Source organism: Siniperca chuatsi, linkage group LG14, assembly GCF_020085105.1.
Source record: "Siniperca chuatsi isolate FFG_IHB_CAS linkage group LG14, ASM2008510v1, whole genome shotgun sequence".
NCBI lineage: Eukaryota > Metazoa > Chordata > Actinopteri > Centrarchiformes > Sinipercidae > Siniperca > Siniperca chuatsi.
The window spans coordinates 21,325,937-21,351,117 of record NC_058055.1 but is presented as its reverse complement, the minus strand read 5'-3'; the positions used below and the strand labels follow the sequence as shown (position 1 = coordinate 21,351,117).

The window sequence follows — 25,181 nt, the reverse complement described above, 5'->3', positions numbered from 1 at the left end:
GGTTTTAGATGGGCGTTTTTGTCTATTTTCTGACAAATTATAGACACATTAATTGCTAATGAAAACAACTGTAGATATTACAGAATCACTATGGGAATATATCGAAATCATGATGTATGAATAAGGGTAATCTGTCAAAAACTGAAGCACATATGTTAGTTTTACAGCATTCATGCTTGGCTTGAAGCTGTACACTAAAGAGTGGAAATGCTAAGCTAGGTAGCAGCCCAGTGTTTATTGTACTCACTCTACTCAGGCTGCTTTATCTGTCTCACAGTTGTGTCTGGACTCGATGATAGCGGCACATCCCTCTGTCGAGGCTCGCCAGTGCAGGCGTTGGATCAGGGTGTGGACAGTTTGCATCAAGGATGTGTCCAGTTAGTGGTGTATAGAAAATGTGACTAAACTCCTGTAGCCAAAGGCCTCCAAGTCATGAGTCCGGTGGGATTTACTTTTAAAACGTTTTTGAGGAAACAAATTTATGAGACTGAGCATTACTTAATAGGGTGGGCCATGAGAGAAACGTGTGTCACAAATTTTAATGTGGTTCGTGTCTACTACTACTACTACTACTACTACACTATTTGGGGCATTTGCCCACTGCAACTTGGAGTTTGTTGGTTCATTGACCTGCACACTTAAAGGAATAGCAGATGAGTCATTGTCAACCAGAAATAAAGTAGTTGCGGCTTGCTGACCAGTTAGTGGTAGCTGGTATTTGTCTTCTTTCAAAAAGGAGCATATCTGAGAATAAAGTAAATTTAGGATTCTAGGAAATCTAAAAAAACATGTCACATGAAGTTATGAAAGTCAGGCAGGACAAGACAGAAATAGTTATTTTATAACAAAAAAAAAACCATGACAGTTTAATCCTTGGTGCTCGTGTGTGATGTGTACTCTGCTTTCAGGCCAGGCAAGAGATTATGCATTCACTCCAAACCAATTGTTCCTGCCGTCATGAGACGTTTTTTAATCAGTGTGAAAAGCAAAAAGCTCCAGTGTCAACTCTGACTATTTCTTCCAAGGATAAGGTGTTCTTGCGCTGTGCTGCTCCATATTCAGCGTTATTATGTCCAATGTTAGACAGCGAAGTAAACAACTGTGTTTACCTCGCTGTGCTGTCCTGTGGATAACCATTGACACCGTGCTAGCAGTTGCTCACAGCTGTCCACCCCTATCAGAAAACTTCTTTTGTAATCTGAACCATTAAGACACATTTTACAAATTTATATCCTGAGGAAATTAACTCTCTTATTTGAGCTGTTATGTCAGTTTTGGTCAGTAGTTAAAAGGAAACATCGGACAGTTGTCATAATGTTTTAGCTCCCACCAGGACAAGAAGCAGCTGTTTAGTTCAAACTCACAGCAGCACACTGGAGCTGAAATGTGTTTGAAACAACAAACAGAAAAACATCCCAGAATAGATTTAAGGTTTCATCTAGGAATTTTGATGCAAAGCTAAACAGTTTGAGTTCAGACCTGGGCTTAACGTGTGTGTGTTGCTGTGCGGGTTCCTACTGCGGTTCAGTGTACGCAGGGAGACGCCTCCTGGCCCTCTGCTGTCTAGCTTTTTACTCTGCAAGAGGTGATGTCACCACACTGATCATGTGACGCTGGGGAGAGTCTTTGACGTGTGTGTGTGTGTGTGTGTTTTTTGGGGGGGGGAGCTGCCGGCGTATGCTCTGACCGCTGTTTCCTCCATATTTGGTTCTTGCAGACAGGCTTCCCTCCTCTGTCATCACTCTGCGCTGCTGTGCATGTAAGATTATCAGTCTGAAAGTGGCTAGTAGACAAAACTGTTGATTAAGTTTCACACTGATTAAATGTTACTTTAGATCTTGACTGTGACAAATGACTCACCATTATAAGGTGATTTCAAGGTGATTATCTCATGTCCTCATCCAGTTCCTGTTTCCCTGTGATGAGCACTTACAAAATAAGACATCTTGGGTGTCTTCACTGCCTTTTTGGGAACTATGTATCTCAAATCGAGCATTCGAACAAGTCCTGCCTGTGTTTCTCATTTCTTTCATTCAGAGAGAAATTGAAATACATCTTGAAATTCAAATGTGTATGTTTATAATAAGGGTTTTCTCAGTTAGACATTGGCTTTTGTGGATGTTTTGTTGAATATCGTCCTGTGAGGAAGATGTCAGAGTGCTGTTTCCGCCCCTATAACTCGCCCCAGTAACTAAGAAATCCCAGAATACAACCCTCACCTTGAATGAGTAAATCTTTCAAATACCATATGACCTCAGAATGATGCTACAATACATGTGGGAGAAGAAAAAACCTACTCGCTATAGCCAACAAAAATTCCCAGAGTCTGGTAGAGGACTGGGCCTGTTTCCCAACATTACCGCTGTGTTTATCTAAGACTGCAGAGCTGACGTGGCACAAGTTTAATTTATAAGATTCACCAGCGATACCCTGTGGGCTTTGGTGCAGGTATTGTCGCTGGTGTGTGCTATAGCACCCATGGGAATTTGTGTTTGGACTCCACGTGAGGTGTGTGCTCTGTTGTGAGTTTCTGAGAAAAAGAGACTGGGAACTGTGTCTGTTGGGGGTGGTGAAATTGGAGATAATACTAACTGGAAAGAAAGAGGATATCTGACAGAGAGCTGCTCTTCTAAATTAAAAGGAAGCAGTAAAGAATTTTGAATGTGCTGAATGATACACATGAGCCTACAAATGTGAATGAATTGAACAAACGGTATTGGAGAGACAGAAGGAGAGATAATGCTAAATGTGAACTGGCGGGGGTTGGTTGTGGCTAATGTTAATGGTAGCCTCTGGCAGTTGGGCGTGCACAGCAGGCTGCAACAACTGGCTCTGAGTGCTGTGAAGAAAGATTTAGGGAATAAACAAAGGAGAGAGAAAGAAGACAGTGAATGGTTATGACCATTTTGAAGCTGTTGCAAGGCATTTTGTTTTAAATGGCATAGGCTTGCAGTCTCCCCCTTCCTTCCAGTCTTTTTGCTAAGCTAGGCTAAACACACCAGGCACTTAGCTCTACTTAATACACAGATGAAATTATCTATCTTCTCATCCAACTCCTGATAAGAATACAAAGAAGTGTATTTCCTAAAATGTCAAACTCTTCCTTTTAATGAGTTTAGTATTCACTAATTTACTCATGGTGTGTAAGTTTATCTCCTATCTGATCTCATCATTGCTTGTTTGGTGAAGCAAATACAACATATAGCTACATATAAAATAAAAAACAAAAAAAATATACATTTAATTATTGTCAAGTTAAGCACACAAACACATTTACAATGCTTGACTGCCTTAAATTATATGGATTTTGTTTCATATTCTGACATTTAGAGTTGGTTTTAAGTTGCACTGATGCGGCCTACGTAGATGCTGCATTGTTGGTGTGTTTGTACACTGCTGTTGTCTGTGTGCCGGGTTGTATTTCAGGCCCAGCTCAATCCTGCCATTTGTTTTGTTTGCACTGGAGTGATACAGTTACAGGTCAAACAAGGTAGCCACAATTGTTGGTGATGAGCAAACTTCAGCATGTGTGCGGGGAGGTTATGTATATTTTTGTCTTTATTTGAAATCTACATTGAAATGGAGAGTTTCAATTAGCGCTGTATAATTCTTGATACAATGAGAATCCTGTTTTGTCTCAGAATTGATATTATGATTTTCTCTTGCAGTTTTTACAGGTAGTTTGTCATACAGTTATGCACTGTTAATGTTCTTGTTATGGATGGTATGTTGTCAGGCAGCAGGGATTTTCTTGTAGTTTTGTTTAGCCATAACAACTTCAACATATTGTATTTTGTTTTCGCATTTCAGGTGCTTGTATACATTGATGGTGTTACCATGCACAGTTGCAAATACGGAAAACCTTTTTCATTTCCATATAAGCATTGTTTTGTCAGGATTATTGTATTTCCTCTTCCTCCTTGACTGGTTTGATGAAACCGATCTTCCTGCTAATTCAAATACAGCAAAATCATCCGCGCACCTGTTGTTCCCTTCTCCTCCTCCTCCGTATGTTTTCACTCATTCTTTCTCCTCTGTGTGTTTCTATATTTAGCATGTGTCTCTGTAACACACACACACACACACACACACACACACACACACACACACACACACACGCCTGTCCTGTCCTTGAGTTTTAGAGAATATAACACTCTTATCAGCGCTCTTTTACAGTTGAGCACATAACGCTGAGATAACATTTAGCCTTCACTCCTACCTGTCAAGTCAGACTGTTCTCAAGGTGCTTTCACGCATTAAGCTCAGTTTTGAGTAAATAACCCCAAACTTTAAAGCTCCACAAATAAAGATCAGCAGCAAAAATTAGGGGACTAAAAGTTTATTTTAAAGCATTTATTGTGGTGTGTATGTGTGATCTGAAGAATTGCGAATATTAGACAAAATAACCGATAACTGTAAAAAAAAGAGAGAAAGAAAGCGGTAGTTTCATTTGAGATGTAATTTACTTTGTAATTTACTGATTTGCGATTGTGATATTTGAATTTTGCAACGTTTGCAAAATGGCAAGGTGCGGCTGTTTTTTTTTTTCTATTTTACTAATAACCACAAAATTAGTAGCAAATAAAGGTACATTGCAATTTATTTGCAGTGCTTTGCAGTAGGACCTTCAGTTTTCCTTTAAAAAATTGTGAAATGTAGGAAATCTCGCTAAGTGAAGTACTAAATAAAATAGAAAGGCCAAGGGATAATGGCTACACCAAAAAGGCAAACTGCAATAAATCATTGCTTGCATTGCCCGGAAAAAAGATCTTTAAAGGCATTTAACGCCCCAAAGAGGCAGACGTCTGTAAGAGAACGTCGTGTCTGAATGCACTGCTGACTGCCTGAGGAGCAGCAGCTAGTTTGGCAGACGTGCTGGCACTGGGAGGCTCTCCTTTGACCTTAAACTATCAACTGATATCATCTGATATGCACTGAACACTGGGCAGCCCTGTGAGCAACTGTGAGTGATGGCTTCATGCCCTTAGTGGGGGAATCGTAGTGCACGGCTCAGCTGATCAGCAGTATGTGGCAGAGCTCGACAAACCTTCTGTTTATCATTGAACAACCACTGTTGGTCCACTTGTTGTGGTGGTTGACTGCAAAATTCAATTACGGGTCCAATACAGTTTTAGGAAGCAGAAGCCAGTCAGGTGGTGGTGTTCTGTGTTAGTCCCAGAAGTGGTTTCAAAGGATATGTAGCCAATTTGATTGTATGAACCTCCCAAACTACTTAGGCCAAGTGTGAATAACAATTATGTGATCTGTAAAATGTCAGAATATCCGCAGTAAAATGCTGATTAAACAAGACTAAGAGTCTACAACCATTCTAACAGCTCTGTCAGGCTTTACTTGGCCATACTGGTACTTTGAGCTAAATGCTAACGTCAGCATGCTAACATGCTCAAAATGGCAATGATGCTGATGTTTAGTAGGTTTCATGTTTACCATGTTTACCATCTTAGTTTAGTGTGTTAGCATTTTTAACATTTGCTAATTAGTACATAATGCAAAGTACAGCTGAGGCTGATGGGAATGCCAAGTTTTGCAGGTATTTGATCATAAACCAACATTTTGAACTGATGGTGGCGCTAGATAAGTCAGAAATCCCCAAAGTTATTACAATTCATCCTGATAGGACCATGAATGTCTGAACCAAATTTCATGGCACGCCATCCAATAGTTGTTGAGATATTTCAGTCTGGACCAAAGTGGAGGACTGACTGACAAACAGACAGACTTTGCCATCCCTGGAGCCATACTGCTCGCTTCGCCAATAAAAAAAATGAACATAATGAGAAGTTAAAATGAATGTAGTGTTTGAAGAAAAAATGTTAACTATTTTCCTCCTGACAGTTACTCTGAAGCTGTGTTTGAGAGCCTGTCAGAGTCCGCTGTCATGATGATGAGGCAGAAAGACTCAATAAATCCTGACCGTTTCATACATTGTCCCACTTCCTGTGATAGGCATACCAAAAAAGCTTCAGAGGGAATCAGAACAGTGATATCAAGGAGAAGGTTCGGGCATTTCAACGCCTTGCTGGAAAGATCTGACGGTCACACTGTAAATCTGCCACCCAGTGTGTGTGTGTTTTTTCCTGTTAAACATGCTCTGTCATGGACTGTAAGCAGCAATGTGACATTTTGAAACTATCAAGACTACTGTTGTTCACACTTCTTGTTCAAACTAAGCAGATAAGAGCGGATAAATACTTGAGGAATTCATGCGGATTCCTTGACTTAATTTAGCACAAAGTTGTTGCCTGGGCCAAAGTTTCTACATTTGGCTGCTGAGAGGAGAACAGGAGTTTTTGTTGTTCTGTGAAATGGGTTTACATGACCAGATGTTGCTGTATGTTCACACTAATGTTGTAAACTCCTTGTAAAGATGGTAATACGCTGAACAGATGCTTGAAATGCCTGTAGTTCTTAGTGACAAGTCAGTGGAAGTTGAAGAATATTTGAGAGGTCATCGGATATTTACCTCTGCCAAGGAGTTTATGTTTTCTGTCCTGTTTTTGTTTGTTGAGACCTGGTCCCATCAGACAGTGAAAATAATCTGCGTGTCTCAAATATTTGGTTATAGGAGCTTGGTGACTACTCACGAGGCTAGCTGGTGATCTACTGTCGTTGTCGTTCTTTCTGTTTTCTCTGTACTGTGCCGTTTACTTCTACCTGCCATTTTGTTCTCGGGTTTGTACATTGTTTCATAAGTTAAGTGGGATAAAAAGCTCTCTCTGCTAACAAGCTTGCAAGGTCGCTAACAGAACAATAAGTTTACACAGTTTATGCACCTACACCTGTCTCATAAATGTCTGCAAGCCATTGCACTGTTGTGGAGCAGTTTACACTCAGAGTACAGAGTAGGTTAAATCAAAGTGGACGGTCCAAAACGGCTAATAAGCTACAACAGTCTCCTCCATTTTGGACCCTCTGCCTCTGTGTTCCCTTGAAGGTCAGCACTGTCAGGACAGCTTGCTATAGGTCAAAGATCACCAAAGTTGAAATGGACTCAAACTATCTGCACAGGTTTACTTCACCCACACGAGCATCTCCACCAATCACAGTGATTCCACTGAAATAAATTGTTTTCGCCATGAAATATTACTGTTTTAAATTCTGGTGTGATGAGGTGTTTAAAGTAAAATAGAAAAACCTACAAATAGTTGAGAGGTTTTGTTGAAATTTAGTGGAAAGTCTGAACATGGGCTAAGGAACAGGAGCTGTCACACGTATCCCATTATTCTCCATCCAGTTAAAATAAAAATGACACAGCTGATGAATTTAATTACTAACCGATACATTTGTACACAAGCAGTCACCCGGGTGGTTTTATGGTTTATCTTAATCTAGCTGGTGAAATAGTCACATGAACTGGTGACGTATGTAATCTACCAGTCACTAGAAAAACTTCTACATCCTGATTGTGGTCGGAGGTCCGGGTCAGCTTATGCTCGAGGGTTACTGCTCGTAAAACCGCAGGAAGACATTTATGCTGGAGACGTAATCCACCATTATAAAATCTATCTTTAAATAGGATCCTGATTCTGGGTTGAATTAGCCTGAGAAAGTCTTGAATTTTGGTGAACACTGCAGCTTTGGAGAAATCCTCTTGTTCCCATCCGTCATTAGTGATTTTTGGCTGAATGTCAGGTTCCTGTGATGTCATTAGCCACGATTAGGATAAGCAGCAGACTGTTGAAGCAACATTGTGGCTGCTGAGTGTTAGATTCAACCACTGGAAACAGCACCGGGTTATAAGAAGGTTGTCTTTTTAACAGAAAAATGTAGGCAGGTTAAGAAGGTGAGCTGCCAGCTTCACAAAAAGCAAACATTTCAGTGTTTAGTTAAAAATATATTAAATAAATATTGTACAGACCAAATTCAAACAGAAGAGTACCTGAAACCAACACAACTGCTTCTTCAAAAGATAATGGGACAAGATGTGCAAAACTGATTTAGAGTTGACTGAAAGGCAAAATCTAAATTAGTGATAAACTCTTTCAAACTTCTGATCTTTCAACAAAAGACACTCGAGAGTTGCCTCATTTAAAGTAAATCTGCATCCAATGCTCTGTTGGAATTGGAGAAAATATGCAAATAACTTGTTAATGAACAGGTATGTACTTATTTAAAGGAAGGATAAGTTAAAAATATTTAACTGTTGCTATCCATCTTTGAACCCTAGCTGTGATTTTGTTTTTCACACTATTGTCATGTCAGCTGTGTGTGTGTGTGTGTGTGTGTGAGCAACATCTGAGGAAAAAATTACTCTATATCAAGTTACATTTTACAGTGTGTTTAGTACTCTGCTACCTAGTTATAGACGCAGATAAAACATGTCGTAGGAAGAACTTGTAGGCATTTTAAATGATCATCATACTGTATTATCTAAATATTTGTTGAACAAAAGTATTTGTAATAAGGTACACCACACCCTCATCTCATTGTGGGCTCAGGTTGCATGATTGTATTTTATGTCCTCTCATTGATTCTTCTTAGCACTTTATACTGTGCACGGTTTCTAGCTTCCAAGAAATCGTGTTTTGGAAAAATCTTTCTGCCCTCCAGGCTTCTGTTGGAAATCCCTGGAGGACACATGCCTGTGACACAGTTTAGCAAAAGAACTGAAGCAAAGGTCATAACTGTAGTGTCAGGAAGCTTGAGTTAAATCTCTGTTAAACCATTTCTCCAAGTCCACGACTCAAAACTAAATGAACAATTCGAGTTTAAAGTTCAGAGGTTATGTAAGATGATGTCAGTAAATTATATACCTCACATTTCTGAGATACCAGAGGACACTTATAGACACGAGAGGCACAAGAGTCTTTGCAGAGTAGGGTTTTGTGTTAAAAACGGGCTCTGAACTGGAACCGTCCAGAGGGAGCTGTGCGAAATGTGATAAATTGCCTCATGTGATGTCTCATGAATCAGCATCAGTTGGGGCTAAAGACCAAAAATTTTAAAATGGGTGGGGGGGATCTGGAGGTGTGGAGAAGGAAAGAAGCGAGCTTACCAGACTTCTGTAGCCCGCTCCTTATCTCTAGCTTGCGGCTCGAGGCTACATTAGCCACTACTAGCATAACACACGTCAATCTCTGACCTGAACTGTCAGCGGCCAACTTGCATTGAGGGTAATGTAGGCACCAGGTTTTGACAAGGAAGAACAACATGTGGAATAAAAAAGACAGTATCTCTGGTTCTGCTGCATCGATTTTGTTAAGCTTTTTAACTGTCAGTCGTGAGTCTGACAATGTTATAGGAGTGCAAAGCTAAATCAGTGGAGTTCTCTTTGAAGATTCTGCTAATTCCTAAAAGTGAAGTTTGGACCTGCTGCGCTTCTGTCTATGTTGCTGGTTACACATGTTTTTACAATATGGGGGACCAGAGCCAAAGTGTGGCTGAACTTTACAAGAGACAGTAGATGTATGTAAATATAATGACAGCTAAAATAATTTCATGCAGGGAGGTGACAAAGCATTTCTGTGGTATTTTGTAAGAATTCCTGTGGCATTTTTGTTGTCCCCTGTTGCACTTAAAATGCCTCCGAATCAGCTTATGTCATTGCGTCAAGTTTGAGTAAAATCAAATATACAACAGCCAACATTCAGACAGGAGAATATAATATTTAACTTTTGTTTCTTTTCATACTTAAATAATATGGCAACAGTCCAAACTGAGATTCAAGAAGAACCAGTTTTGATGAGCAGAATAAGATCTAAACCCTGTTGTTGAGTGCAACTCTCTGTGGATGGAGGTCTCTCTTGTTGCTGTTCAGGAGGTCGTTTTGTGTCTTGTAAAGTATTGATTAGTTTACTCTGTGTGTTTCCATCTAGTGACTGTACTTGCTACCTTTTTAGAGCCTTATTTTCTTTTGTACAGTGCTTCTTTTGGCCTAACAGACCTCTCAGTGTGGTTGTACAGTCATGCTCTCTGCAAACGTGACCTCCAGTTGGTCACAGTTTTTACCCTGAAGGACTGTAAGACTATAAGTAAGAAAACATACAGTGCAGTTGCTGGGCTTGCACTAATCTCCCTTAATGGCCCCCACGCTCTTTCACTAGACTTCCCAACAGGGCTGAAAACTGAAGGCAACTATTTTCTGGCCAGAAAAAGTTAAAGATGCTGAACTATTTAACCCCTGTACATTCCTGACTTCACTTCTTATGTTGCTTCATTTAATTTCACAAATTGTGATATGTGTTGAGTTAATATTGTGCTGGTTTGGCTTCAAAGAATTTGTCAAATCCAGTCAAGAAATTCAGGTTCTCTGTCAGTTTCTGTCCAACAATTATAGCGTCTTTATCCAGCTTTATATTTTGTTATTTATGGTTTTCTTCTCTCAGTGCCTAGTCTTGTTGTACCCCAACGTAAGCTGATGAAGAAACTCTGGACATGTGAACACACTGCAGCCGAGGTCTGCTCCAGATATACAGTAAAGTTGTCTGTGTGTGTTGTACAAACACAAAAATACACAATGGAGACACTTTTTTTTTAATGCAAAGAGGAGCTAAACAGCCTGCTGTACTAAACAGAACTGGTACACAGGCATAATATTCACACAACTCATACATAACATGGTACATTTTAGTGGATGTGTGTAGGGCTAGAGGGTATGACGTAAGGTTTATATTATGAAAAAATGTCAGTTATCTCTAACAAATGTAATAATAACTGTTTTCAGATACATCAGTGCAGGATATTTCCTTTCATGTTTTGGCTCACTTCTGATGTGTTTGTTTTGATTACTGTTTGGCCAGATAAAAATTCACTCCTCAACTGGACTTTTGTATGATTAGCTGTAGGGCTGCAACTAAAAATGATTATAATTATTGATTAATTTAACAGTTTTTTTTTTTTTTTTATTAAATTGTATAGTCTAGAAAATGTCAGTTTCACAGAGCCCAATGTGTTGTTTTCAAATAGCTGACCAACAGTTCAAAGCCCAAAAAGATTCAATTTACAATGATATAGTTTACAATTTACAATGAAAAGCAGCAAATCTTGACATTTGAGAACCCGGAATCAGCAAATGTCTTGCGTTTTTGCTTGATAAATTACTTAAACGATTATATCGATTATCATAATTGCTGCAGATTAATTTTCCGTCTAGAGCTTCAATGATTAATCGATTATCGACTGAAAATTAATCAGCATCAATATTGACAATTGAATAATTTTTTTAGTTTTTTTTTTTTTTAAGCAAAACTGGCAAAGATTACCAGCTTTTCAAATGTGAGGATGTGTTGCTTTTCCATGTCGTACACTGAATTTTGGGGTTTGGGGCTACAAAACAAGACATCTGAAAACGTCACCTTAGACTGAGAAATTATTACAGGTATTTTTCGCCATTTTCTGACATTTTATTGACAAAACAATTGATCAATTAATTGAGAAAATAACCATTTAGTTGCAGTGCTTTTTCAGTCGATTGACTAATCATTTAATCTCCAGTTGGTTGAATTTCTGCTTTGTGGTTTTAGCTTTTCTCAGTTTAATTCTACATGATTCAGAAGTAGTGAAATATGAGTAGATATAGGTTTTGTAAGAGATTCATATTGTCTGTCATTTGATAATATTTTCCAGCTCTAGATGTTCCTTGTTTGCTTTACAAACTTCAAATCTCTTATCATATTTTGCAGTCATGAACACATGTAGTATGCATATACATGTCTATAATGAAACCCTGGTACTCTGCTGCTCTTGGTGTTGTTAGTGATGCAGTCCGCCAAAGGATTTTATTCCCCTCTCTCGTTCTCGACCTCGTCCCCTGACATGATCATCCTTAAGGAGCTTACTGAGATTTGCTCTTCAGTGTAAACAGCATGGTGAAGTCCCTGTGAGCTGCTTTCACTCCCTTGTAGTCAGACTGTGGAGACACTTCAGCCAAAGACAGGCAGAGGCAAGATCTCAAACTTCAGGACGTGAGCCAGAACTGGTCTGTTTTTATGAAGATTCATGACCAGGTACAACTAGGGCTTTTGATGATATATATTATTCCTTGTTTTCATTAGGGAAAAACTTTATTTTTAGAAGTCTTTTTCAGCTTTATTGGATCCCACTCAAGACTCTTAATGTTATGTACAGGGCCTCTGTGGAACTAAAGTTACCAAATAGTATTGGAGAATCAGTAACTGCTTCCACTTGACAAACAAATGCAGATGTGCTTAAAGCAGACATACTGACTCAATATACATGTCTTCCTATCTGATGTTGTCTGAGTTTTCATGAGTTTCAGGGATGGTTGTGTACTTAAACGTAGCTGTATAGTTGTAATTATTTGTTGTCACTTGTCTGTGCTTGTTTGGTGCACTCTAGTTTTTTCTATATAGTCATTTGTTCTCAGTTATTGATATTGTTGTTGGTTGTGTTTTACTGATTTAATTTTGTTGTATTAGGATCAGCTTTCATTATTGTATTAATGTTTAATGTGGCTGGAGAAAATTAGCAAATGCCATGAAAGCTAATGGGGATCTAATAAAATAAACAGGCCAGGCTACCAGGCCAAATTATATATAAACATACGAATGCTGAGAGCAGACAGGAAAAACAATTTCAGCTTATTGGATCATTTTGGTGCAGAAGTGATTAGTCAGTTAATCAATTGGTCAATTCACAGAAAGTTAATCATCAAATGTTTTCTAATTGTTTACTCGTTTGTGATTTTTAAAGGAAAAATGCGAAACATTTGCTGTTTCCAGTTTCTGAAATGTTTTTCTTTTATATCATTGTAAATTGAATATCTTTGGGATTTTGATCGTTGGTCATAAAAAACACCTTGGGCTTTGGGAAACTGCGATGGGCTTTTTACGCTATTTTCTGACATTTTATTATAGACGAAATAATTAATTGATAAATCGCGCTAAATTATTAGGTGTTCAAGCCTCAAAGGGGCTGAATCCCTATTGCGTTTTGCTTTATTATTATTATTATTATTATTATTATTATTATTATTATTATTAGTAGTCTTTTGCTGCGGCTCAAATTGCCGTGAGCTGGAATGAGGTAGAAACACGAAACTTGGCCCAGTAACTGGAAATTATGTGCATGTGCTTCCACAGAAATGAGCCCAATCGGCCACATGGTGGAGCTGTAATTTGCTGTCATTTCTGGTCGCGCTGCTTCTGTCCTCTCGTCGTCTGCTCTCTCTGTCTGAGTTTCGCTATGGGCAGTGCTTAGGCAGATTTAAAAGTTAATTGCTCTTTGGAAGGGTGTACTTGCATTATTATGCTATTATAGTATCAAATATCAGTGGCATAAAATGGTCTTAAAATGACAATATCATTTATTGCAATTTTTTTCTGGGACATTATCATCCAACAAAAGTAATTTTCGGAACAGGCCTAATTACATGAGAACATACTTCCGTGATTTTTTTTTTTCATCCACCAGACTGATTACTTCCTCTTGATGTCAGTTCTGTTGCTGCACTGATGTGTTTCTGTGATCCCTGGACGTTTTCTTCATGAGTTTTCCAGTATCTCTGTGACGCTGCTGTTTGACATGCTCATTGGCCTGCTTTATCCATCATTTCATCCATCAAATGTGCGGTTGTTGTCGCTGATGTACCAGGTTACAATGATGACATGGTAGAAAAATGATGGTATTAGTGTCTTGTTGCTGCTGTCTTAGTTGAGTTTATCTGAAAATGATGCCACAGCTGCATATTAAGCAAAGGAGACCTGCTGACAAAGCCAATGAAACGCAGAAGATTTATTGAGAGCCTACCTGCCAAAGGGAGATAAGACAAGTAATGGAAAAGTTAATGAAACTAATTTAACCGAAGACAAGCAAGTCACTACATGTGGGTAAAACCGAGACCGAAAAACAAGCTTTTCGGTGTTCTCATGCTTTTTGGTGTTTGTCTGTTCATCTCATTTTTACCACAACCTTCATTTTTTGAGACAAAATTAACTAATTTCAAATGGGAATCTGTTGTTTTCCTTCTTTTCTCTCCATTCATTGCTGTTGTTGGATGGTTTTTAGACGATGTTCATGTATGCAGAGCCGGTTGTAATGTCGACCATTTTAATGTGTTTCCACAGAGTCTACCGGCCCTGCCAAGGTGGTGAGAGCAGGAAACCCACCCAAAGCCAGACGTGGAGGAAAGGTAATATTCTGTGTCTGTATGCGAAAATAGTCTGTGCACAGCTAGATGAAATAGCCCAAAAATATAATCACAATAATGATATTATACTGTATATATTCAGTAATGCTCTATTTAATGTTAAAACTAAGAACAAACAGGCCCCACATGGCTTATTTTTGTAGAAAGTAGCTGCTGGGGTTGAATACTGAAGACAGAATAAGCTAGAAAGAGAAAAATAATAGAGTGAATACAGTTCTCTAATTTCAACATCAGCCCAATTTCAAAAGTAATGGAGCTAATGTAGCTGCAGGTTTAAGAGACAACAGCACATGCATAATATTAAAATTGCTTTCATAATATAGAACTACAATCACTGTCTCAAAGTCTATTTGGTGTTTTGGGCCTTTAAAAGTCTTTGTTGAACCATATCCTCCTGTTACTTTTACACCTCTTTTACATGTAATTGGCAAAATTAACAAGGCATCAGCAGTTTCATTGAATTTTATTGTTTGGTCCTTTTTGAGGTATTTTGTTCATTCAGGATCAAGAGTGTAGGAATGAAGTTAAAGGTTCTTTTAATAAAAAAACAAACTATGTGAATGCTATTTTGTGCATTTATTTATATCAGTCTAACAATTGCATATCAAAATACAGATTAAATGTTATTTTTTTTAAAAGAGATTAAAGTAGCTTCCTTTGCCCTGGTTAGTGCCTGCAGGGCTGCGTAATGCCGCGTTCACGTCACATGGGGTGGATGGTAGAGATGGGAACGATTCCTGTGTTAACAACTTGCGGCCATTCACTTCATCAAGATGGTTGTATAACTACAGAGTTGGTCATGTGATGATTAAAATATAATGACAATATAAAACCATATCCATTTAATTTGGGTTTAATTACATTGAACTTGGCTGATGCGAGGCGTCAATATTTGTTTGGTTTTCAGGCACACTATTAAGTGCCAAGTCGCTAATGTGTTTATTTTCAGTTGAGTAGGTAATCACGTAGGAACAGACTGATTCAAATGTTCAGTTTTTCCCAGTTACTGTGCTGGGTTTGCTGTATATCACCATCTAGACATTTAATGCTGCTAAATACCAATATACTATGATTATAAATTGAGAAAAGGTTTCAGTTGTAGTCACTCCCTACTCCGAGCCGAAACGTCTTGATTCTGAAAACACTGTCCAGATGACTACGACTGAAACCTTTTCTACGATAGAACACTCCTGGACGAATGAGGGATTACACTGTCTTGTAATGTAATTATAGATAGAAGTTCAGGGCCAATTCAAACAGAACATCTTCATTAGTTCAGAGCTTCTTCAGATCTCAGTGAAGGTATGTGCAGGCAGAGTGCCGGTATTTATCTGTCACGCTTCAAGCTGTGTAATAACCTCCCTTCACACTTCCTGTAATGCCAATGTGAGTTCCTGGTGAGCCAATGGCCCGGCAGATAAAGCAGACAAACTTTCCCTAAAGCGTTTTATTCACAACTTGAAACCCATCTTTGATGGCTGTTGTACGCCAGGGTTGTTAACCACACCTTGACCACAAACTTTTATGACGCCTTTGTGAAACGTGCAATGTTGCAGAAACAAAAGACAGAAATGGACAAATCACAGGAAACGTGGCTAAAGAATAAAAAAAAAGAAGAGTAAGTTGTTGACAGCAGGTAAGTTTGAAGAACAGTGAGGATGAGACAGTGTATTTGTTAGATTTCTGCACAGGATTTTACAGCTGAGGCATGGGGTTGACATGGAAGGACCAAAGTACAATTGAAAGTGCTGCTACCTGTGCAAACTTGCTCAGTTATGTAAAGAATGTAAAGAATATTGAGTCGTGTTTTCTAGCTGTGAAATAAAAGGTTTTATCCGGCCTTTAACATATAAGTAGTGTTCCTTGCACTCTATGAAGAAAAGGTGTATTGAATGGACAATTTGAATTTGTTTATCTAATTGTAAATGGACTGTACTTATATAGCGTCTTTCTGCCTACTCAAAGTGCTTCAACTACATATCACATTCACCCCATTCACACATATTCATACACCGATGGCAGAACTGCTCATCAAAGTAACTAATCATTCACACACAGTCATGCACTGAAGGCACAGCCCTCGGGAGCAATTTGGGGCCCAAAAATTTGAACGTGCAGCCCCAACAGACTTTCCTCAGAAGATTATCTTCACTTTTTGCTGTAGTAATAGTATGCAGTAAAGCTGTACAATCCTCAGTTTTGACCCTGTAATTTCCACATTGAAGGTGTGATGTTGGATAGAGTCACCTGTCTTCATAGATAACCTGCTCTAACATCACCTCGGTCACTCCTGCTAATTCAGCTTTTGTTTTTGTTTTTTTTATTTATTGCTCAGGTTGGAGATTTTGCCGACGCCAACAGCTGGCCGACTCCAGGGGAGATCGCAACTAAAGACATGCAGGTAGGTGTTATTGATTGTTTGAGAAGTGTTGAGTCACAGGCGAGTAGATGTGCAGAGGACACACTGATGAGATGAGGGTGTTGTCTGTTAGGGACTTGGCCCACTCAACTGCAGTGGAGCCAACCTGATCTCCATACATGGACCTGTACATACATGTACAATAGGCTGAAGTAAAACTGAGGAAATTGTCCATAAAATGAACATTTTATTCCACATGTACTCCAATGTCAGACTTGCATTTTTGTCTTCCTGTCAGCTGGTCACAGAATCTTTGCAGTGACTGTTACCTCCAATTTCGCTGTACAGCAATTTAATCTGCAACAGTAGATTTTGGCTGCAGAAAGATGGTACAGTGATATCAGTGATGTCAAGACACCTTGATAATAGAGCAGAATTTTGATTGAAAAATACTGGAAAAATTATTTTTTGATATAAATTTCGCATAGAAGAGATAATTGAACAATTAAAAGAAGGCCACATGATTAGAACTTGGAAAATGTATTTTTTGTTTCACTATGTCTTTAAGTGATGGGAAAAATATCAACCCCGTGTCTGCAGGAGATTGTAGGATGCTAACATCTGAGTTAGAGCTGGGTGATCATAACAAAATCAAATCTAATGATACTTTTTGACTTGATACCTCGGCAGTAATGTTGTGACAGTATTGGCTGTATACAGAAAGAAGATATACGAGAGCTGTGGTGGTATGATGTCAGGAAACAATCTTTAATAATGACAGCAAGCAGGTGGAGGCAGACAGGAATTTGTCTGTTTTCCCGGTTGTAGTCAGATACAGATGAACAGAAATATTTAAAAGGCAAATTTAACATGGGGCACAACACAGAATGAGAAACAGAGGATGGTGTTTATAAAAAGAGCATCTTAGTAGTCACAAATTATAATATTGAACAACCAGTCAGAACGAGCAGCTCAGCTTGTCCTGCTACACTTTGCTGTAGTGGATGTGTGTAGTTTTATACAATAGGTATTTTAGTGGTTGTGGTTGTAATTACACAGCAGCTAAACAGCACATCCAGACAGAGCAGTCTGCTTCTGTTGGCCAACTGCATGTTTCTTTTTTTTAAGGAATAGTTAGTCCAGGCTCACCACCATGGCAGGACCTCTCAGACAGTTTGGAGACAAAACAAAGATGGCTGACCTCAAAGCAGGGATCAGGCAAAATGTTACACTCTGAAATCGATCTATTATGGAAATTGTAAAAAGACTATCAGTAATTTGGACGAAGAATTCAGAAATTTAGAATCTAAATTGAAATCCAAAAATGTATGCATTTTCCTGTTATTTCTTTTGATAAACAAAAATGTAGGGCTGTATCGAAGGTCTTTTTTTTTTTTTTTTTTTTTTTTTTTTTTTTTTTTACATTTGAAGCTTGAATGTCATATGTTATGATGTCATTACCCCAATTTTTTTTTAATCCTCAAACAAAATCCTCAATTTCATTAAAGTGATTCATCGGATTGAATGAGTTAGTCTTTAAAGGCATTATGAGTAGGAATTTGTAGGTTGCAGTTTGTAAACACGCGATTCAAAGTTGGGCCCATGCAGAGAGAGAGCAGTGGTGGTCGAGCGAGCTAGTGAATGAAGAGAGGGAGCAGGGTTAGCGAGAACAAAGCAGTGAATCGGATAAATAAAAAGTTATTTTCTGATTGTTTGTTTCACAGTGGTTATGTTCTAAAGCACAAATAAACACGGCCACACCTCCGCACAACCCTGCGGGAAGGAGCCATATTGTCGGATTTTGTGTGAATGCAGCCGAAGCCACGCTTCATCCTGTCCGCCTCTGCTCTGCTTGTGTGTGTAGCTCAGCCCCGCCCTCGGTCAAACACACACATAGACCTGCAGCTCTTTATACATCCACGTCACAGACAGAGAGCAGAGGAGAGAGACGGAGACAGCGATGTAACCTGGTCACTATGTTTTCTGGCTTTTGCTTTTTGAAAAAAAAACAGGAAGTCCTCTCTCCCATTAGCGCTAGCTTCACAGCGGAGCGTTCAGGCCCAGTCAAACCAATACAGCTTAGCTGGCTTATCCAGCACCAGCCACATGTGTAATATACAGCAGCTGTAGATGAGCGGGGGGGCTGACTGCTGGAAGTGAAAGACGTCGTATTTAAGTTTATAAATATGTTTTTAAAATAAATTGCTATTAAACACATTCAGAGAGGATTTAAATAGTTATTTTTAATTCTTAATTATAATTTTAGCGCTGGTGATTTTCCATTGGCGCTAGCTAAAACCTCTTTGGGGGGCGCCAAATTCCTCTGTGCAGGAAAAACCCTGCCAACATAATGACCCCGTCCCCAATATACTTATTCTCTTGTCCCGTATATACTTATTCTCTTGTCCCCTACATCTGTTGGTTCCGACAGGGGATGCTTCTAATTTGTGTCGTTTTACAGTAGCGGCAGTAGTCCATCACCCCTCAGAGCCGTTTTCTATTTCTGATCTCTGGGTGATAGTGTGTCAAAGGGAGAGTGACCACGGTAACCCCTATTTTAGGCAGCCAGGTCTGAGGGAAGATGAGGGAGAGTGCGTGTCCCCACGCATGAAAATGTGGGTCACATCATTAGAGCCAGGAATAACCGTCGGGTCCGGTGACAGAAATCATAGGTGAGAGGGGTGGAGTTTGGAGAAGGTGGCCAAGGGCTGGGAAGGGATGTCCTTTTAGGGATCCCCTTCATTAAACCACCCGTGGATCTGTGCTGCTGCTATTCTTAGGGGGCTGGAGTTCACGGCCCGTCACGTAACATTTAAAGCTGTAAATCAGTCGGTGAATTCCACAGATTATTCACACTGGGAAATAGACGCTGAAATTTGATAAAGGAGGGGGTTTTGATTGCAGGGTTGTGCTTTAGAATTCTCTGCTGTGGTTTAAAGTTAAACTTGAGATTTCATCCAATAAAAATGTCCTATTTTAAAGTTTACGTTTTAAAATAAAAATTTCTACACTTAGAGAATTGTCACCTTAGATAAATGTACTCTATCTTTATTTTACACTTATAGAATTTACACTTCTCCTTAATATCGTATTCTGAGAAATTTTCATATGGGCACTCACCTTATCTATTTCTTCACACAGCATAAAACACACTTCAAAAGCATGTTGGTGTCACAGATGTGTCTTTAAAGCACCACAAACAAGTTTCATTCACCGTGTGTTGAGTTGGCAGCAGAAATGTAAGAGATATCTCAACACCATGACACATAAAACCAGAACATCTTGTGCTGAAACAGTTAGCAGACTAATTAATCAACAGAAAATAACTTTTGATTTTTGATAATTGGTTAATCATTAATCAAGTTACTCTTATTATTTACTCGTATTATGATTTTGGTGAACTGACCCTTTAAAGAATAGGTTAAAGGGACAGTTCTATAAAATATGTATTTTAATTTTGGGGGTGAACTGCCCTTAAAGATAATACAATACTTACTGGCCTCATGGAAGTCCACATCCACAAAATCCACAGAATTCGTTCTGTGTATAAATACATTCTAGTTCAGCCAAAGCTAATATGAGTTAGACAAATCTAATGGGTAACTTCCTACAGCCTTTTCACTATGAAATTCCTTCTTAGTGAAGCCTCACATTAGTTTCAGCTGAACTGAATATATTTTTGCACCAAACAGGGACAGGATTTCCCCCTCTTTTACTGTCTAGCTGTTCTAGGAAATGATCGGTTCATGGCCAATATGGACAGGAGGAATGATTACAGTGACCCACACCCTTTCAATGTACATATAGGCATTAACTCTTGGCAAGCCAAACCTATTCTTATCCTTAATTAATTAACAATTTCTCATAGTTCTATGTCATCACCTTTTCTGTCTTTACAATCAAACCTTTGCCTTCTCCACCAACTGGCGTGATCAAACAGGTGTCACGTGGCAGCAGGTTTAAGGAGGCTAAGTGTCCACCCATAAGCACACAGGCATTAAAAAACCCCGCCCCCTCTTAACCAACTATCCTCTGGAAAAACATCACATACCAGCATACATGGCTTGTGTGTTTGTTGTTGCTTTTAACAACAATGAAGGTAACAAAAACAAACTATTCTTATCAGTTATCACCCCATTTTGTTGTCTGTTTTGTGTCCACAGTGAAAAGATTGTCAGTGTAGTGTTGATTTCTTGTGTTGGTTGGTGGTTTATACTGTAACTGCAGCCGTGTTCAGTCACTTTATTCTTGTTGTGAAACTGGCTGTAACAGAAGCTTCATCAGTACCTTCCTGTGGTGGAAGAAGAATTAATCGGCATCCCTCTGTTCTCCGCTTTACTGTCGACATTTTCTCAGCCATTACACCACTTGTCTTTATTGATTCAGAAGACACACTCCACCACTCACACCTGAGCTTTAAACACAGTCATCTACCCCAATGGTTCATTTCACACTTCTCACTAAAAATAATCTGCTCTGTGCAGAATCCAAAGCAAAGCGAGCAGTAATGACACAACATTAGCCATTTAGCCATTGAGATGATGGGATGTACTTTATAAACCCAGAGGGAGCTCAGAAGAGAGTAGATGCAGCAAAAGCTTCTTATTATCCACAGCTTGTGCAGCATCCACTTGGCATTTTCAGTGTTTTTGATGGCAACAGAAAGAAGTATAATGCCCTCATGTTGTTGGAACAGAGCAGCACAACACAGAACAGCTTTTCAAGAGGCAATAATTTGGTTTTTTGTTACTCCCCCATAGCACAAAATTACCAGATTATAACTGCAGGGGATTGGAAGGATTCACGGACGACTTGGTCGGGTGGTGAGACTTTAAATTCACTTTAGGGTCTGAAAAAGTCCCCAAATACTGAAGTTTTAAGACTCTCCACTCACGTCCATTTTGAACTGCTTAGCAGTAGAGCTTTTTCCTCCAGGCAAGCTTAGTGTTTGTACACACATGTGTACATATTCTACATATGAATGTGTGTGTGTGTGTGTGTGTGTACATCATGGTCCACCTCATTGTCTTCTCTAAACTGCTCTTCCCTCCCTCTGTTCAGATTGAGGCAGTGACACGGACCGTGTCCTGCCCGCCGACTGTCAGGCAGGTCAGAGACTCATGGAGATTCACTGTAAGTTCAACCAGCAGCGTATGAAACCTGCAGCCTGCCTACCTACTTTATGATACCTCCAACATAAAACTTAAACATCTAAAATGCAACACCACACAAAGAAAGAAACATCAAACAATGTCAGAATCAGTTAAAGCCTACTAAACTCAAAGTTTGTATTCCACTAGAAAGTGGAAGCTAGTTAGCCTAGCTTGCCAACATTTGCACTGCTTAGTTGGTACCAAACATTCTCCGTCTTTATGTCCTTTTTAAATTCAAGGTTTCAGAACACACCTCATGAAGGCTTTGAGAATTAGCAAAATGTAATGCAAAATCAAAAATTATATCATTTTATGACAAGAAAAAAGAGCGTTATATTCTCACATCACAAAATTGCAGAACATGCCTTAGCTGCCTACAGATGTTGGCAGTATCAGTGAATTTAAGCTTATATTCACTATATTGAATGATATTCACTTTCTTTATATTTTCACATCAAAAGTATATATGGGCTCAGCATTTAGACCACAGATTACTAAACCTTCATCTACATCCAACATTTTGATTTGGGCTTTGTGCCTCTTTAAAGAACAATAGCACTCTCCTGCTACTCTAAAGCCCCTCTTAAACTGGCAATATTACACCAGTTTAATAAACTGCGAAATGCTGTGAACTTGTAAATTGTAGAAGACATTCTTATCATTCTGTAAAAATGATTTCCTCCCTCACAGTGTGTGGCACAAGAGGTAAAAACAAACAATTCTTGTACAACCACAATAACAATCAAACCAGCACTTCATTTATTTTTGTGCTTGTGTGCTGTCAGACTTTATAAAAAGGCAGCAGAATTTATCATCTAATAAATGATAAAACTGATGGGACATTTTATTAGGATATTCACTAGTGAGAAGTGGGGGCAAGCATTCCTCACGCTCATGATGCACGCTAATTAAGGCTTCATCAAACAAGACTTAAAATCCATCATTGATGCAGCCTGAATGAAAAGAAAACATTGTTCTTCAGCAGTAATGCCGCTGGCTCTTTTTGTAACGGTCCTGTCATGACTGAATAATGCCATAACTTACATTTACATAACTAACACCTATATTTGAATGACAAAAAGCCATTACTTTAACAGATAGATGAAGCCAGCAGGGCTTAGCACAATACACACATTTTGCAGAAACCTTATTGGGAATAATAATAATAATAATAAAATAAAAAAGTCCGTTGTAGGTTCCACAGGCAGTTTAATATGTAGCCAGGGTGGATCTTCCTTCACATCTTAGTTGTGGAAAGTATTAAAGAACATTAAATTAAAAGCCCTACCATGTCATTACACACTGGTTTATCAGTCTGAAATGTGTTCCTTTGGCTTTCTGAAATCATCTCTCCACCAGTCTAATCACACTAATAATTCGCACATTTGCAAGGTTTGCAAGTGTAACAGAATTGCTTGTGCCTCGTTTGATGTTTGGTGAATCACTGTTAACAATGGTGTTAAGAACTACAGTGCATGTTGGGTCTTGAGTTCAGTGTGATTAGATTAGTTTTGTGATATGACACCTCGAAGGCTGTGTGGGTGCGTGTATGTGGACAGAATGGTTTGGGGCTTGAAATGCATTGTACCTCTAGTTACTTACTCGACTTGGGTCAAACGCTTTGCATGACTCTTATGCAAACACCTCAGGAGTGTCAAACTTTGCAGATATGTGTGTTGCTGATAGCTGAGCTGCCGTAGCACAGATGAGCGGCTGAAGTCAGTTTGATTTGAATAAACTCAGATATCTGCTCTGTGAGCAAAGATAACCAGCAAAGGCAATTCATGTATGATGCACTACCCTGTGTCTGCTACTGTGTATTGGCTTAGGCTTGGCTGGAGTACAGTGGTTGTACTCGTGTTGCTCTGCTGCAGTCAAACATTATAATGAGACCGAACTAAAGACGGAATAATGAAAAGTCTAAAGCACATGGAAAGTCTGCTTTGTCCTGGTCACGTTTGCTGTGGCCCTGAGGAGGTAGTATTTGCAATTTCAACCTGAATGGATAAAATACTTCTCTCAAACAGTTTAATTGATCTGAGTATAAAAACATTCTGAATGGAGAATGTATTTATATACTGATACCAGTTTATACATTGTTGGGTATGGTGTACTAAAACGTTCTTTTTTCAAATCTACTCATTGGATTTATTTTACACTATCATCACAGATCATAAATGCTACATTTGGTGTTATGAGTGTTGGTTAGTAGAATATACGTATAAATGAGTGCAGGAACTGCTGGTTATATTTTTCAGTGCCATATATGCTCTGATTATGATAATGCCCAAGAAACATCCAGTAATGTGCAACAGTCAACTGTTCGCTAAGCCCTGCCCCTCCCTTAGTTATTACTGCTACACAGATTTACCACTCAAAATTCCTAGTCATTTTTTAAACAATCAATCCTTTGTTTCAGAGAGAGACAGAAGCTGCTTCTCATTTCTAGCTGGCTGAAATAAGAACTGTCGTTAGCTGCTTTTATCAGCTGTAGCTAGCGAGCTAATTAAGCTTACATTAACTCTGTGAGTTGACTGATAACGTAGTCTCGGGCTGACTCATTTTAAAACGACAAGCCTGTAAAGGTCTTAAATATGCATTTGCTGGCTACATACATGATATCATGCTGAATGACTGAGGCTAAAGCTACATGTGACAGGCAAAAAGTCAACGCTAAAAAACAGCACCCTTCAAACTCTTTGGATACTATCTCTCTTACCAGAGCTCCTTGCCTGCTACTTTAGCATGCTGGGAATCCAAAGCTAGCATTAGCTCTATATTGCTTGCTAATTATGTTGCTAAGCTAGGATTAAACAATCACTGTTCTGGGAAGGGGTTAAGGAAGCAGTCTATTGCCTGACGGTACTCTTGTGCATGTTTAATCAAAAAAATAATAATAATTGGAGCAGTTTTGACTTCAGATTCGTCTTTGCGGAATCAGAAAATAATGTGTGAATATGTGAGCATATTGTGTCTGTGGCACTAATTTCAGCCAATTTCATGTCCTGTAAAAATGTGCTACCTAAAATAGTTTTTTGCGAAGTCCCCTATAATTCTTCTCTTGTTTGAATTGGTCTTAAGTCTCCTTTGATGGACCTAACTGTTTCTGCTACTCTTTTCTAAATGTATATCTTTCTCAACCTGTTTCCTGTCCAGGCTCCTAAAAGGACGGTGACGATGAAGAAGGAGTCAAAGGAGAAGAGAGAGATCATCGAGGAGAGCAAGGAGAACCTGAAGGCCAAGTCAGACGACTCCGGAGAAGAGAAGAATGGCGACGACGACTCCCAGAAGAACGGGCCGAAGAAGAAAGGTGAAATATGGATCGGGCAGTTGGCGTGTTAGCATGCTAAGAAGCAAATTGATGAATACTAAACAGTAGCATGTGCTAAACAAAGGCTCGTATGTTTCATGCTAAACCTCAGCGTGTTAACATCCATCAATAGTATCAACTGTAGGTGTATGTTAACTCACATTCAGCTTAAAACACAGCTGAACTTAAGTACACCTGAGAGTGGCCTTAGTTTGAGATGTCACAAAATAG

The 25,181-nt window shown here is 39.0% G+C and overlaps 1 protein-coding gene across 5 annotated transcripts in view; it reads left to right on the top strand.

The window, feature by feature from the left end:
- Positions 1 to 25,181, top strand: part of larp1 (La ribonucleoprotein 1, translational regulator) — a 57,561-nt gene that overhangs the window by 9,124 nt on the left and 23,256 nt on the right. For 4 of the 5 annotated variants that reach the window (XM_044223241.1, XM_044223244.1, XM_044223242.1 and 1 more), the window contains exons 2-5: positions 14,046 to 14,110; positions 16,464 to 16,529; positions 21,549 to 21,620; positions 24,797 to 24,950. In XM_044223241.1, coding sequence (XP_044079176.1) covers positions 14,046 to 14,110; positions 16,464 to 16,529; positions 21,549 to 21,620; positions 24,797 to 24,950 — 357 coding nt within the window. The remainder of the gene's footprint in view (positions 1 to 14,045; positions 14,111 to 16,463; positions 16,530 to 21,548; positions 21,621 to 24,796; positions 24,951 to 25,181) is intronic. The other variant, XM_044223245.1, reaches the window with a different exon arrangement.